Source organism: Vidua chalybeata, chromosome 8 (assembly GCF_026979565.1).
Source record: "Vidua chalybeata isolate OUT-0048 chromosome 8, bVidCha1 merged haplotype, whole genome shotgun sequence".
In the NCBI taxonomy this organism is placed as follows: Eukaryota; Metazoa; Chordata; class Aves; order Passeriformes; family Viduidae; genus Vidua; species Vidua chalybeata.
The window spans coordinates 27,031,989-27,047,973 of NC_071537.1; the positions used below are offsets into that span (position 1 = coordinate 27,031,989).

General features: G+C 38.0%; 1 protein-coding gene across 6 annotated transcripts in view; it reads right to left on the bottom strand.

Annotated features, from left to right (window-relative positions):
• LDB3 (LIM domain binding 3) overlaps nt 1–15,985 on the bottom strand; it is a 116,121-nt gene that overhangs the window by 33,317 nt on the left and 66,819 nt on the right. For 5 of the 6 annotated variants that reach the window (XM_053949634.1, XM_053949635.1, XM_053949632.1 and 2 more), the window contains 2 exons: nt 11,145–11,314; nt 10,154–10,190 (listed from right to left, as the gene is read on the bottom strand). In XM_053949634.1, coding sequence (XP_053805609.1) covers nt 10,154–10,190; nt 11,145–11,314 — 207 coding nt within the window. Of the gene's footprint in view, nt 1–5,860; nt 6,745–10,153; nt 10,191–11,144; nt 11,315–15,985 lie in introns of those variants that run through there. The other variant, XM_053949637.1, reaches the window with a different exon arrangement.

Consider the following 15,985-nt stretch of genomic DNA (forward strand, 5'->3'; position numbering starts at 1 on the left):
TCTGACAGATATATAATCTTTTTTCAAAGGGGAAATAATCACACAGATTATTAGAGTCTATATTTATTGAAATTAAATTTTTTTTAGTAGTATAGTGTGGATTTGCAGGACTAATCAGGCTTATAACTTTCATCCTAGCATGTACTTATATTTATATAAGCATATTTGACTACAAATAAAATTTCCTTTTAAGAAGTAAAACTAAGAAAGCAATTTAAAGTAAATTGTTATAGGGAGTAAAGTTGTGTGAAAGCTATTTTATAATTGCCTTCCAAACATTTTTTGTCTTGAAGGCATGAGACGCTGACACTGCTGGAAACTGGACACTGAGCTAGACTAACTGCTGCTCTGATCCAGTCAGGCTATTTCTACCTTTCTGTATTTGCAGCTGAGAATTTTTCCATGGTCAGATGACTATTGAGGTTGCTTGCTTTTTTTTCCCCTCTGTGCTATATTTCTGTTATTTTAACAAAGACACCAGAAGACAAACAAAGAAATGACAGGCAGTTAACTAGAGAGGACAGAAGATGACTATCATGCTGGTTTAGTTAACACTTCAGCTTTGGATCACAAAAAGGGGTAGAAGAGCTAGTCTCTCTTTTTCAGCCACTGTAGTTAAGAATGTGAGCAGCCCACGCCAGAACAGTTGCAATATATCCTACTATGTTTGCTTTCCAAAACAGGGAAATACTTTTCTCACAGGGGTTTCCTGGTTTGTGCAGACAGTGCCACAGAATAGGAAAAGCATTATTATAGATTCAGAGGAAAACAACCAGCAGCTGATTCTCAACACATAGTATGGAACTCAAGAGAAGCAGCTCACTAAGATCCAAGCCAATCCCTCCTATGAATGCATTTTAGTGGCAGCTGCAGGTTTGCTGTTAAATGTAACAGCCACAGAATAAATGCAGCTGGACATACAGTAGCATTAGTGTTGGGGAAAGGTAAGGTAACTCTTGCCCAAGGTTTACATTGTGATATTTGGCATATGAACTCCAATTTTAAATTTTCTTATTGGTAAATACATCACTTTAGTAAGAACAAAGACTGCAAAATTCTGAGCATGTGTAGCAATTGGAGCTGGGATTTAATTCAGATAATTATTCCCTATCTTGGCCTTAAGTGTGCAATTGGATTTGATGGAATGTTTCCCTGTAGCTTTCTATATAGCCCCATAGCAAGATGGGGCTGCCACCAGGCACCAGAGCACAGGATCCAAACTCTCAGTCCTGACCACTACAGACAAAACCAATGCACAACAAGTTTGGGGTCTGTATGCCAGGAAACTATTCCCCTCTCACTGAAATGTTCTTTCTCTTCGTGACTTCACTTTTCTCCAGTGAAGCTGAGGAAAGAACAAGAACTCAGAGGTTTGACTTTCAGGGGACTGTTTTTCAGACCTACTTTTTAATTTGTGCACATTGATGATAAGAAAATTCATTTTTCCTCTACATGGCATTAAGCTAAGTTTGAAGTTGTCCCTGAAACCCAGCAATGTGTCTGTGCTGTTCAGTTTCTGCATCAAATAACTGAGTGGTATGAATTAGAACTGTTGTCATTTTTTCAGAATGTGTATTGAATTGTATTTCATAAGCTCTCTCAAGGATTTTCTTACCTTCCTTCTCTCTCATCTGTAATCACATAACATTCTGGGTCAGCTACAATGAAAATGCTTACATGGAAATGAACTATTAGGAAGTTATTAGTATTTAGGGTAATTTTGCTGACATTAATGCAATTTAGAAGCAGAATAAAAGGAAGCAGTGCCAGTGCTGTGCTCCAGCTCACCCTAAGCAAAGCTGTGAGCCAGGCTGATGATCCACAGACCCCTGAGTGCCTCTGAGTTACAATGCTTGTTGGAAAACCTGCTGCATGTTAGAACTACTTTTCCCTTTTTGGACTGGGCAGTCAGAGACAAAGGCAGCACTGGTGTCTTGGTTAGCCACCTGCATCAGCTGAAGGATGCACATTAAAATTTTAAAGGCTGCACAGTAGAAATGAAAGTAAATGCTCAGTTCTGATCATGCAAAAGTTACATTGTAGACAGGAACGTGCAGGAAACTGAGTTGGTAAAGATAAGATGCTACATATAGGCCAGTACACCCACACCCAAAGTTTAATTTCAGCTTTAACAGGCTCTGTTAGCTTATGCATTACTTTCTTTATGAACTGTTCTGAGAAAAGTTTCATGATAATTTCTAATTGTATTTGGAGGCATCACTCTTTCAATTTTAAGTGGGTACATTCAAGTGGATACACTGTACCTTACACTGTCTTTGACCAATTTATTCTACAGGGAACTGACTTGGAAACAAGGGATTTACAATGCCCAAATAATTTTCTTTTCCCATAGACCTTCCAGGAGTATTTAGAGGAAGAAAGACTTTATATTTGATCAGTTTTCTCTTCTGATTTCACTCAGGATTCCATGGAGAGAATTGAGTTATTTCACTGTTCCTACATTTTTGTCACTCTTCAGGTGTTAAAAGGTAAGCGGGGATTAGAAGATATTAAATTGACGTGCTTATTATTTTTTATTATGTTCCTTAAGTGGGAAATCTACCTAGAGAAGTCTGCTTTATTTCACAAGCTGTTGTGGAAAGATAGGCCATGCCTTTCAAAAGTAGCAATTCTGGTAATTTGAGCAGCAGATAGGAGGTTTTTGGCAATTGGGCAGATCAGCAATGCTAATCACTGGAAATTTTGGCCAACCACGGAAGGAAATCAAGATGCCTTAGCTTGTCTTAGTGGTGTCAGATGGCTTTGATTAACAGCCATAGAACAAGGATGCTATTGTGCTTGAGAGCAAATTTTAGTCAATTAATTTTCCTGCAGAAAGTTGTCAACTAAAGGCAAACTGATTAAAGAAAGTAATTATCTGGTAATACCATGCACCATACCAAAATTCTGGCTTTTTAACTTTGCAAACTCAAATTTGTGTAAGGATCCATTTCAGTTTCTGATATATATAATGGTAATCTCAGTCACTGAAGCTCATGGTAGACACAGGTAAAGAAGCCACAACATCAACTTAGCTCCTGTGGGAACCAGAGTGCACAAGTGAAAAATTTGTGTCACTTCTTCTGCCCCGAGGAAGGCTTCAGGAAACTCTGTGATGTGCAAGAGTTGGACCTTTCAAAAGTGAAAAAGTAGTCCCAGAAATACTTGTTCCTTGCTCTAGAAGATATACTCCACCCAGTTGTGCATAATGAGAGAGAAACTGCAATGAAGTGACCTCTGTATTACTTAGCAAAAACATACTGTCCTTCGTGTGCAGGCAGGCATGAGGAGAGGGAGGCAAGGGAAGGAGCCACAGAACCTTCCTCCTTTTGTCATTTTGTCATGCATGAAAGGATCAGAGGTCAAGCTGTCACACCTGCTCTCCTAAAGCCACACTGCAGCCATGTCCCATCAGCACACACTGCATGCAGTCAGTGCCTCTGCTGCAAACTGAGCACTGCAGGAGGTCAGGGGGGCTGCTTGAGCAGAAGGCAGGGCAGCAGGATTGAGGAAACAGGTTAGTTTAGATCAAACAGCCTTGTACCACAGCAGAAAAGGAGCATGTCCCTGTGCCATAACCAGACAAGCAGATTTACCTGGAAGGCCTTTTGGTTTTTTTCCTACGGGCATCAGCTTTGCTGTGTCTTCATTAAATGCTCATAAGACTATGCTTTACTGGCAATATTGGGGAGGGCAGGGGGTGCATATGACTACCCACATCCTGTGTTTTACTTTATTTTTGGCATGGAGGTTATTTAGAAGACAGTATTGTCACCAACAATTGTTCCCTGCTCAGCAGAGCAGTCACAGGTCAAAATATATTCAGCATGGGGCAGATACACCTGCCTATCATCAGTGCTGGTTTAAAGAACTACATGACTCATCAACTCTACAATCAGAAACCTATTTTAAGCCTCACTGCCATTAATTGTGACTGATTTTCCTGTGTGAAAGAGCAGACTTCTCCAAGTCTGGAGAAGGAAACACTGCAAGATGCGGCTGGTCACTCAGAAGTCACATAGAGGCAGATGAGTCTGAACATACTAAAATATAATAGACTAGGCTTGCCCTTTCACTAGAACAGAGCTACTGTTTTTTTCAAAGTGTTAATGCTTTTTTATCAGGCCCAGGTTTGTTCCTGTCACTAGCACTGATATGCAGTAGAGTGAAAAATCCAGACCAATTTCTCGCCTTACAGACAAACTCTGCCTTCTCCTCAGGAAGCAAAACCAAGGCCTCTTCAGAGCTATACAAAAAAAAGATCCATAACATTCACTTTCTGGACTTGAAGATCACCATGACAACATAAAGGAAGATTTTTGAGGACTAAAAGTTAGAGGAATTACTAGTCTAAATATAAAAAAGAAGTGACATAGAAATACTTGATTGACAATTTTAACACAAAAAGTCCATCACTTGTGAGATGTTTTAAAAGGGACTGGACTAAGCAGTTGAAATATGCTGCAGTAAAAATCTTGCTGTAAGGATTAATGAAGGCACCTTCACAAAAGGTCTTTAACATTGCAGCAGTTCTGAAAGCTAACAGATATTCAAGATCTTTTCCTATTGCTTTCCCCCCCCGTAACTGCATAAAGAATTGACATTCTACAAGTTTGGAGAATGTTAGATTCCATTTTGTATCCTACAGAAAAAAGGATTAAAAATATTGCCCTACATGATTACATAGTCTATATGCACTGAATTTATAACATTAAAACCAGTGAAGCAGAGCTAAGGGGAAGGGATTCCTTAATTACATGTCCATTAATTTCATATCTGATAAAATTATTATTAGAAAATACCTTTCAAAATAACATTAAATGTAAACTAAATGGAGCAAATGTAAATTAAAAAATGTAAATTAAATGGAAATATAATCTAGACATTTTCATTCTAACACATGCACTAGAACTCTTGGAAATGAGTAGTATCTGTATTATATTCATAAAACATTAAGGGTGCACAACTGTTATTACCATGAAGAGACTGTATTACTACTTATTCATAAAAACATCTAATTTGGTTGAAAATTAGAACTGGAAGACTATTTTACTTAGGTACATTTTATGTTTATGGAAAAAAAAAATCTTAATTGCCTATTGATATTTTAAATTCTATCAAAATTTCCCACACATAAGTAAAATTCACCACCACTTTGGTTCACCAAAGGTTGCTCCTGGCAACAATCAGGAAAAGTTAAAATGTTGCTCTTATTTCATGCAGTGATGCTGATTTACCACAGGTACTAATAAGATGGCGTGATCAGAATGTGTTTGTGCTTCCATAGGGAAAATATAAATCCATGTTCTGAATTAAGTAGCAAGTCCTGAAGTGCTCTGATATTTAGCTAAGAAAAGTGAAATGCATTTTAAAAGGAATTAGTGCTTACATACTCTTAAGTAATACTGAAGAATTAGGGTTTTTTATATATGTATAATAATTCTTTAAAAACTTCAGTATTTGGTTGATTCATACAAAATTCTCCATGAACTTCTCCTTATTTCACACAGTGGGAGTTTGAATGAACTTGGTTCTTGTACGAACTGCTGAGACAAATTTGGAAGCAGCAAAAGGTGTAATAGTTTCAATCTGATCTCATGCACTAATCCCTTTGATTGGAATTACTGCTACCAGATAAAGGTACATAACTCAACTGCTTTGTCAGGTTTATTCCAATTCAGACAACTTACAGGTCAATAATAATTACTGCTAATAATGGAAAGCTTTTTGACCAAATTTTATATTTGGGAAAGAAAAATTCTCCTTCTTTCAATAATCACTTGAAGCAGCTATTGTTTTAAACCAGAATAAAGTACTGTGTAAAACAGGCACATAGTTATTTTAGTTTTAAAACCTTTTATTTCAGATAAACCATGCTGCTATATACAGAAAAAAATGTAAGTCAAAGCAAGAGCAATACAGAATGGGCAACATATTCCTTAAAACTTACAAGATGCTTTTAAAAGCTTCAGTGCACCAGCAGTATGATATACTCTTCTCACTCCTAAATCACCTCTAGCAAAATGTCCTTTCCTTGCAGATCCTGAGCAACCTCAGGTATCTCTCTTTCATATAATGATAAATTAAAGTTCCCAACACAAAACTTACAGCAATGGTTTCAGTAAATGACTTTTGCCAGTATAATATATTGAAATATAACTTCACATTGCTAATATCTTATTTCAAACAGCATCATTCAACTATGCAAACTAAGTGTGTTATACATTTAGCAAAGTCGAGGCCAATCAGTTTTCCTTTTCAACTTTCTTTCTCCTACTTCATTATCTTTACATCAGTAAAACTCTGTGAAAATCTTATTCTTTTTCCTCCTAAAGAAATACTGTCAATAACTTCCCTCTCGTTTTCTTCTAGAATTAAAGTCAAGAGACTACAATAGTGACATTTTGCTGTATACTGAAGTTTGAGATAATAAAGGAAAAAAAAGCTAAACTACTTTATCATGAAGAACATGTCTTGGGTTGTATCATGATTTCACCTTTGGTGACAGTGAATGGCTAACAGGCTAACAGCAGAAACTTAGTGCCTAGCAGTACATCTTTGCACGAATGGCAGGCTCAGGCTCTAAGTCAGGCCAGCAGTTAATGTGTTACTGGGACTCTCTGTGTTTGCCCCCTGACTGGGGGCGTTTAGCTTTTAACATTAAGGAGCTGCGCGGACAGGCCGTGATGCCAGTTGCGCAATTTGGCAAAGCGTGGGCTGTTACGTTCCGTTTCAAACCTCTCCCTGTGGCATGAGGAAAGAGAGTGACAGAGACAGAGAGAGACACACATACACAGAAGAAAGAAAGGAGGGAGAAAGAAAGGTGTTAGGGACCATGGCTACCACTTCCCTGCCTTACAACTAGGGCAGTGGCAATTTATTTGGATTTTTTCCTCCGCTTTCAAATCAGCATAGTGAAGTCTGGGTGATGCTTTTTGGACCATGTGTCAAAGGTTTTGCAATGGTTTATTTCTGAGAAGTAACTTGATATAACTTCTTATTCTTTGACTTGTGCTTGGTATTACAGGGCTGCTTTTGCTAGAAATGCAGTGTAATCCCATTGTTTTCCTCCCAGCAGTTTCTCTTGGCTTCTTCCTCCCTCTCACACAACAGAGGAGTCAGTGAAAGTTAACTCATACAAGTGCAAAATGAATGCAAATTATTCTCCATTCTCTAACACTTAGGTCAGCCCATATATAACCTGCTGTCCTTCCTGCAAGGACCACCAACCCCAGGTTTCAGCAGTACTTTTCTATAGCTTCCTCAAAATTAGTGAGTATTAGTGTTGACATTTTGCATAGATATTTCTGGTCATTTGTGTCACAAAGCAGAACAACAGGGGATTTTCAAAGCAGAGTCCTGTGAAGTATTGGCCACCTCCTACCACCCCTAACTGTGGACTGGAGTACTCGAGCCATGCTCAGCACCTCTCAGGGTTTAATCTTTTCTAGATGCTCTACAGTTTAAATGCAGCTTTTGTACATAAAAAGGGGAAGAAGGAAGATGTGAGATGATAGCACGGTAAAGGAGAAGTATATCAAACACAATGAAAAATAAAATGTTATTTGCAAAACTTTTTGCAGTCATTGCAAACAAGGTAATTTTTTCCACATGATTTACACTCAAATCACAAGACAATTAATGGTGTTAATGCAGTGGAACTTGAGAGTGAAACCAGCCAAACAGAAAGGAGCAGACTGGGCTGGTTTTACTCCTCAGGTTGATGAAAGCACAAAACAATAAACAGAGTAAATGCCAACAAATTCACTGATATTTCTAAATCTTTTGTGCTTAATAACACAGTGCCATGCAAGTAACAGTCCTAAAGGAGTCTTGATATATGACGTCTCAAACTATTTTTTGTGCTTTTAGGTAATTAAGAGATATAAAGTACTTCTAGCTGAAACTTTCCAATGGCATTTTTTTCCAGCTACACCAGAATATACTAGCTCCAGTGGGTCTGACATATAATTTAAGAACTCCGTTACTGTTTTGAAGATATTACCCCTTTATTCAAGGAAAAGGTATTCAGAAACATCTGTCTGGCTTGAAATGGATCCCATCTCCCCAGAAAATAGTCCACAACAATCATCACACCAGCAATGAAAAGTTTTCATAGCAGGTTATACTTTTATGTGTGCCTTCAAAATAGCAGCAGCATGAGCAAAGGACAGTCATGCAACACACTCATTAATGGCAGGAATGTTCTGCCACCTAAAAATTCCCAGGTTTATGGGTTTTTTTGAACATATGCCATGAAGTTGGAAGCAGCAATCTAAAAGTGACTATTTTTATGTAAAACAGTTCTGCCAAAAATAAGCTACATCTTTCTTCCCTCCACTCCTAAGTGTTTGGAAGAAACCTGATCACCATTCCATGCAATTCCTGCTGGCTACACAGAGGAGCTGACACAAAGAGACAAGAGAAAGCACCAAGAGATTGCTCACAGCCTGCCTGAGGCCACAATGATGGATGCCTGCACAGCCAGGGCCCTGCTGCCAAATCCCCAGTGGAATGTGTCCAATGTTTGAGGTGGGTATCAAGCACCCAGATGGTGCCAGCACTGTCAGTGGGGTAGGAAGGAGACCCCATTTCATTCCTTGCACCAGAGCTTACACCAGTTGCACTGTACCTGTGTAACTACCTACATGCTCCCTTATGCCTCTACCATCAATGCACACCTTAAACCTGTTCAATCGTGCCTAAACATAACCAGAAGCATCCTTGGGCAAGAATAGAACAACACAGCGATACCTAAAGACTGCAGAAAATGTGCAAAACAAAGTGGATGTAGTCATGTACTTGGAATTACACTGGATAGAATGTGCAATTTACATGTGCTGATGTGTTATCAGGTAATTATTGTCAACATATCTCATACCATGTAAAGTTTCCACTATTTTGTATTTTCCAAAGCCACAGATTACACATAGAGAGATTATTTCTTTAAAACCACATATTACTCTCAGATATGAATGGGGCACTGTTAAGTTCAGCACAATGCTTTAAATCCCATCATAATAAGGATTTGGATGTGTGCTATTACATCAAAACAGATAATGCACAATACATGTAATGAGAATGAGGCTTGCATATTTGAGGGAAGAAATAAATCCCTGAGGGCTATAATGTCAAGCCTGATGTTCAGGCACCCAGCCATGAACTTGGGTGAACTGTAGTGGAGGGCTTATAGCAAACACCAACTGAAAGCATTCTTGTATTCTCACAGGGAAGACAGCAGATCTCTTTCTCACTGATCCAACATTTGTAACCTGCACTGTGATCAAAAGCTCAGAACCTTTAAAGAACCCACAGGGCAGTAAAATATACAATAGAAAAAGAAGGGGTGGATTGAGTACCAAACACATCACAAACCCAGCTGGTGGCTTAGAGCAGCTAAAGTGAAACAGGGATCTGAGGTATGCAAACAGAAACTAAGGATTGCATGCAGAATGCTACTGATTTAACGGCAGTTTTTAAGCTCAACATAATAATATTTAATATATCTATTTCCTGGCTATGCAGGATGATGATAAATCTTTAATTCCATATTATATCTCTGAACATATCGTCTTTTTCAGTGTTTTTGATACATCATATGAAACAAATACATTTATCCATTAGCAAAAGCAGTCCTGTGCTTCCATATTCTACAAATTTAGGTCATATTTATTCCAAACAAGACATAAACCAATGACTATGGGTATGAATGGAAACAACTCCTTTACTGTATCATTTACAGAGAATCAAATGTCAATCAGAGGGTAATCCAAATAAATTGCTCACAGATTTTAGTGCTATCACAACATTACATATTTTTATCCACTTACACATTCAAGTAGTTACATAGGGCTTGGAACTCATCACATTCACACACCCACTAAAGTACAAGAAAGTTGCATGAGCAGAAAGCTTTCAGATTTGAACATAGACTTCAGCCATTTTAAACTGTTTTTCCTAAAAACATGCTGAATTATTATCCTTCTCATTCAAATGCCTCTCGATAGCATTTTAATTTTAGTGATTTTTAAGTAAATGTGTTAGAATATTTTAGGACAAAAATATAATAAAGGAAGTTCATATTAATGCCATTTAAAACATTATTAGGTTATCAGGAAGAAGAAAGCTATATTTTTCACAGGGACTTGCCTACCTTGACCTCCTCAGGGCTTCTTCATCTGGATCTTGCACTGTAGGAAAAAATGCTCCAGTTAAAAAACAGAAAGAAAGGAATTTGCTTTATGGTATTTTAAATTCTTTAGAAACTTATCAAAAGGCTATCTAAAAGTGCACATTCACATTGACTCTGCAGCAGTGAAATTTGTAAGAACATCATGAAGATAGCAGTTCCCTAGGGACAGAAAGGAGGATGTTAGGAGGAAGATAGCTATTACAACTACTTTCCCATTCATTATTAGCAATGTTTCACAGCTGCAGGCAATGATTCTACAGAGAGGTCCTGCTGTTTTGTACAAAGCAGGAGAGACAGCAGCAGCACATTAATGAGGGAAGGAAATGCCAAATATTTCCTCCTGATGTGGGAAAAGGCCCTGAACTTCCTTCTCTCTGTAACAGGAATCACCAATGAGCTTAATACCAGGTAGCCATAAAAACATTTCCATAGGCAATGGAAAAAGGTTAAAGCTTTCATATCAGATCTAGGTTTAGATAACAGGGCTGATAGAGACATAGATTCCATACAAATGGTGATTCATGATTTTTTTTGACCTCCAGAAGTCACTTCTATAAAAGACTGTTACAGAAGACATGACATGTTTATAATTTTTGTCTAAAGCATGGACAGCTCTGTACGTCTAGGCTGCAAGAAACCCAAAGATTGCACTGCAGAGACTTGAATTCTAAGTAGGAATAACTATGGGTCCCAAATGCTTGTTTACTGCACAATCTGTTATACTTTCATGCTGAGGCCCTGGCAAAAGAATTTTCTTCATTAAGCATAAGGTGAGATTGTTCACTTTGATTTCTGAGCTCCCTCAAGTTACACCCAGGATCTTCACCCTCGCTGACAACTACATGAGCCTGGACAAGAGTTTTCCCTGAGTATCAGTAGCCAATACCAGGGCAGTGAGGAAAGGCATGAATCTAAAATCAGGATGAGGGGGATGTTCTGTTGTTCAACTTACTGTACTCGGTTCCAGTCATCTGGGCAAGGATGCGGAAGGACTTGGACTGCAGGTTGGCAGAGCGACGGCTCCAGTCCTCACTGTCATCCTCAGGCTTGTTCTGAGTTTTAAGCACAGCCTGATACACTGGAGAGGCACTGTCTACATGAGGATCCTTTATAGGGAGGGCACTGCAATTCAGAAAGGGAAGTGTTGGAAGCAGCTCTCTGGTCACAGTTTCTCACCCAGCCATCCCCTACATGGCTTTGAAACGAACACTTCTTAGAAAAAATATATAGATCAATTTTACGTTATGGCTGATTCTGTCTCTGAAAGGGTCTGTTATCATTCAAATCTGTTTGGAAATACCTGTTCATGATTCCTCAACCAATGCAGGTACACAAGCGTGCAGTGGTTAGAATAATATGTGGAGAGTAGGCCAGGCAAAAACATTTATTTCTCTGACCATTTTTGTTACATATTATTTCTTATAAAAACAACTTCATGTTGGTACTGTTTTATGTTTTCTTTAAATCACAGTGTTGGGCCAGTGTACCTTAAGGTTGCAATTAGAAATAAACCCATATTTCAGTATAAAAATAATGAGGTAGACTTTTATAGGTTTTTCTAAAGATGATTCTTTTTCAAACGTAATTAAACTTCCATCTGCCATAGTCTGGATTCATTGTCTACTAAACATGTGAAGCACAGGAATCTAGACTTGCACTCAAGACTTGCATATAGAAGTAGTATCTGAAATCTTTAATGACAGAATGCATCTCAGGGTCTTACAACATGCTTAATCATCTCTCAAAGTGATATATCCAGTTGTGCACACCCAAAATCAAAGCTACACAGGTCTGTAGCACACGTGAGGTAACCTCGCTTCGATATATGATGCAGGCTAGAAATAGGCTTAGTAACTTAATAGGTTTTGGGGTTTTTTTTTTTTCCCCCAGTGAAAATAACTTCTGCATAGCAGAATTAAAATTAACTATTAACAGAGCTGCAGAAATATACACTGAGGGAATGATGTGTGCTTGGAGCAACTTGGCTCCACGGCTGCTCTAAATACAAGATCTATTTTTGAAGCAAGTGATTTATTGTAACAGCTTTATGCTATTCCATAAAGAGCTTTGCAAGCAGCAAGCTCAACTTTATGAAAACTGAGAAACAGTTCTGTTAAAAGTTAAGGGCCATTTGGTACAACAGTTGCTTCCTTGGTTCAGGCTTGAAGTTAGTGCTAAGATACCACTGTGCAGAGAAAAATCTACAGAGAAGTTTAGTCTGTGATTTGAAAGCCCAAGAGGACTCATGAAAAGCCAGGAAGTATGTCTGACATCCTACATAGAGTGGGATGTAAATGTTACCAGGTAGTGCTTTAAATATCAGTACTTCCCAGCTGACACACTCTTCTTCAGCACTGGGTAATATACACTGATTAGATGGATTTACACATAATAACATGTATTTATAACCCCCATATATGCAAACTTCTCACTTTCCTGAGGAGTCATTGAAGTACAAACCCCAGTTAAGTTTTTTTTTGTGTGTTTCCACACAATCAGCTGTGGGGTAGAACGCAGCTTAGGTGAATTTAGAGAAAAACTTGATTCTTCAGTTTAAGCTCTGCCATGAAGCATGCAAGTTATGTAAAAAAGTTCCTCAGTGTGAAAGATGGCCTGTAGGAGGAAGCAACATTTTCGAGCTTCTTTTTTAGCTTGTGTTTCCTAGACCACAATCTTTACAATATCAAAACACTAGCAGGTACAGAAGTCAGAATGCAGACTTGTTTATTTTGGGAAGGCTCTGCCTTCAGTGACTTCCATTAGTGCTGCTCCTGTGTGCAGCAATGGACAAAGTGGTGCCATAGCCTTTTTTAGGTGGAAGAGGGGAGAGAGAACAGTAGTCCTCCTCTTCTGGTCCATCACACATAGTAAAAGGGCTTGCTGAGGCAGGAAAGAAAGAACAGCAGTGAGTTCTGCCTTCTCCTGCCTTCTGCAGGAATAGTCTTTGCATGGCAAAGAGATTCTCTGTAATACCAACAGTAAGTCACAGCAACACCCTTGGGACTGTTCTGCTGCTGCTTCTGACACTTGGCTATGCTGAAAGGTCTGTCATGGCAATGTTCCCCAAAAGGTGACCCTGTTTTCAAGTCCCCAAGGTGCTTCAGGGTGTTTCACATCCAGAACCTGCCCTGTATGAATACTAGAAGTGACTGCCTGATGTGGGCCAACAGTTAACTTTATATCCTCACACTGACTTCTTAATCTTATGGAAACTTAAAAACCTGCTGTATGGGACAGCAAATTTCCCAGCTGAACACTGTTCTAGAGTGGATAATAAACAACTGGATAGACAGTGCTGCTGATTTCAACCATAGACCACTGTGGCAGCAGCAGTGTGCCAGCCACAGACAGTTCAAATTCCTCTGTTTAAATCCCCTAGCTCAAATGCTTTCTTCTTATATTATGACCTAGGTACAAAAAACCAGTTCAAAGGTTTATGTATAGATATGCCATTAACTCAAGCATTGTTAAAAAACTAGGGCTGAAGGCTGTACCACAAATTTCACAGTAGCAGTGTGTGGCATTAATATGACATATTAATATCCTTATGGTAGATGATTAAGGCAGGAAATGTAGATTGGTGAATTAAACTCCCCAGCAGAGTGAAACATGCTCATATAAATTGAACTAAATTAATGCAATACATTGGAGTATTTCCAACTCTGTCTTTAATTCAGCAGGCCTTTTTCTTTTTTTAAAAACATAATTTTATTGTGGATGAATAACTAGGACATATGAGCCACTCAGCATGGAAGTGTAAAATAGAGTGCATCGCTGATTATGAGCATTTCATAAACCTAAATGTGACAGCTGATGCTTACAGACAGCCTAAAGATGCACATAACCATGTTAATACCTCTGTTATACCTCTTTGTAATTTAATTTCTTTCCATCTGGGTGTGGATGTGCAGAAATATCGTGCATCTTTAAGCATATTACTTTAAATTGATACTACTGAAAGAAAACCCTCTTCCCAAATGGGTTAAAGCTGTGCAGGTTTTTAATCTAAAGCCTAAGGTATTCCAGTAGGAGTCAATAAAAATTATTTTCCCTTTCTTATCATAATTTAAGTCACACATTTTTACCATTAAAACAAGCTTTAAAGACAGTCAAACCTGAATAAGTAGCAATGGAATTTTATTTTTTGGAGTTCATTATAAACTGTGGTTTACTATGTGAATCACTCCCTGGAGTCATTATGCAGATTTAATTTCAGTAGGTATTAAGTAAAAACTTAGGAATATTGCAGTGTTCTACCCCTGATGTAGACATACAACAAAATATTGTGACATCAGGTATTCGACTGATTCCAGCTGTTTTAAAAAAAGCTCTAAGAGGTAAAAACTCCATAACCCAACAAACAGAAATTCATGTAGACTGGTAAATAGCCAGCCAAGTTGACTTATTGTAGAGGACACACAAGACCTTAGTTTGTACAATCACATTACTGATTCTTCTATTTCAGCTGTCAGATCTTATTCCAAATAAAGGTGCTAGATTTGTGTCTTTATACAACTTGTGAATTTGGCTAAAACTGCATAATGGAATTTAGAAGTGGTTTGACAGCAATCTACTCAAAATGCACTGTCCACATTGTTTTACTGCAGCCACTTAAGTCCTGGTTCTTGGTTTAGCAATATCAATTAAAACAGAAAAACAAAGATTAGAAAAATATATAAAGTCAGAGCATTCAAAATTTTCCACCTTTAAGTTTCAGCACTCTGAGTATGAATAATCGTGTTCTTCACTTTATGTTTTCCATGGTGATCCAGTAAGTGTGGCTTATTCCTAAGTGACAAGAGCCTGACTCTGATGTCATGAACATCACTGATTTCAAATGGTCAAACTAGAAAATTAATTCATATCTTAAGCCTGTCTGTCCTTCATCACTGATAAAATAAGTAACCTATTTCCAGCTGCTGTCTGCCCTTCAGATGTTAACTTTATATCCTGTCTGTGCTTATCCTGTTAAGTCTGTGCTTACCACCCTACAGATGCTTGTGGACAAATGAAAAAGACTAAGATTATTAATTAAGAACAAGTGCAAATTATAGGCTGATAACTGAGCCAAAATGAATCAGCACACAATTTGGTCTGCTTTTATATTAAAAACTTCTCATACAAATACTTCCACATTAAGCATAATCTTAACTCAAGACTTGATCTATTAAGCAAGCTAAAGAACATTTTAGTTTCCACTGCAAATTAAAGTTCAGAATATCACAGAGGAAACGAAAGGAAACTTATAAAATGAAAAGGACCCACATATGCAGCATTAACTTTATAATAATCTGATCATTTAAATAGGTAATTTTTAAAAACATGACTATTTGCATCATATAATGCTACAACATTTAACAGAAAGTGCCAATGCATCATAAAATGGCTCCTATAATCCACGCCTATGAAGGATGGGAACCCGTATACAGAACAAAAATGAACTTCTTTATACTTCACTAATTGGAAATATGAGTCTACTCAACACCTGTGGAGATTCACTGAGTCATGGCCATAGCCAGGTAAAGGTATTGCTTGTGATCCATCATGAGGGAGAGCTGTGATGAACAACAATATTGGTGCAAAAAGTTAGCAGAAAAAAAAATATTAAAAAGCGAGAAAAATGGCCAGCAAAAGGGAGCACAAGCAAATATATAAACCATCCTCATTTTGAATAAGCCTGCAGCTAACATATGGAAAGAAACTACAATAAAGTATGTTGCTGTACCTGTGTTTTGGTGTCATATCAAAGGAAGGCAATTTCTATTTTGGGCAGAAGTGCACCCAGTAAGAGAG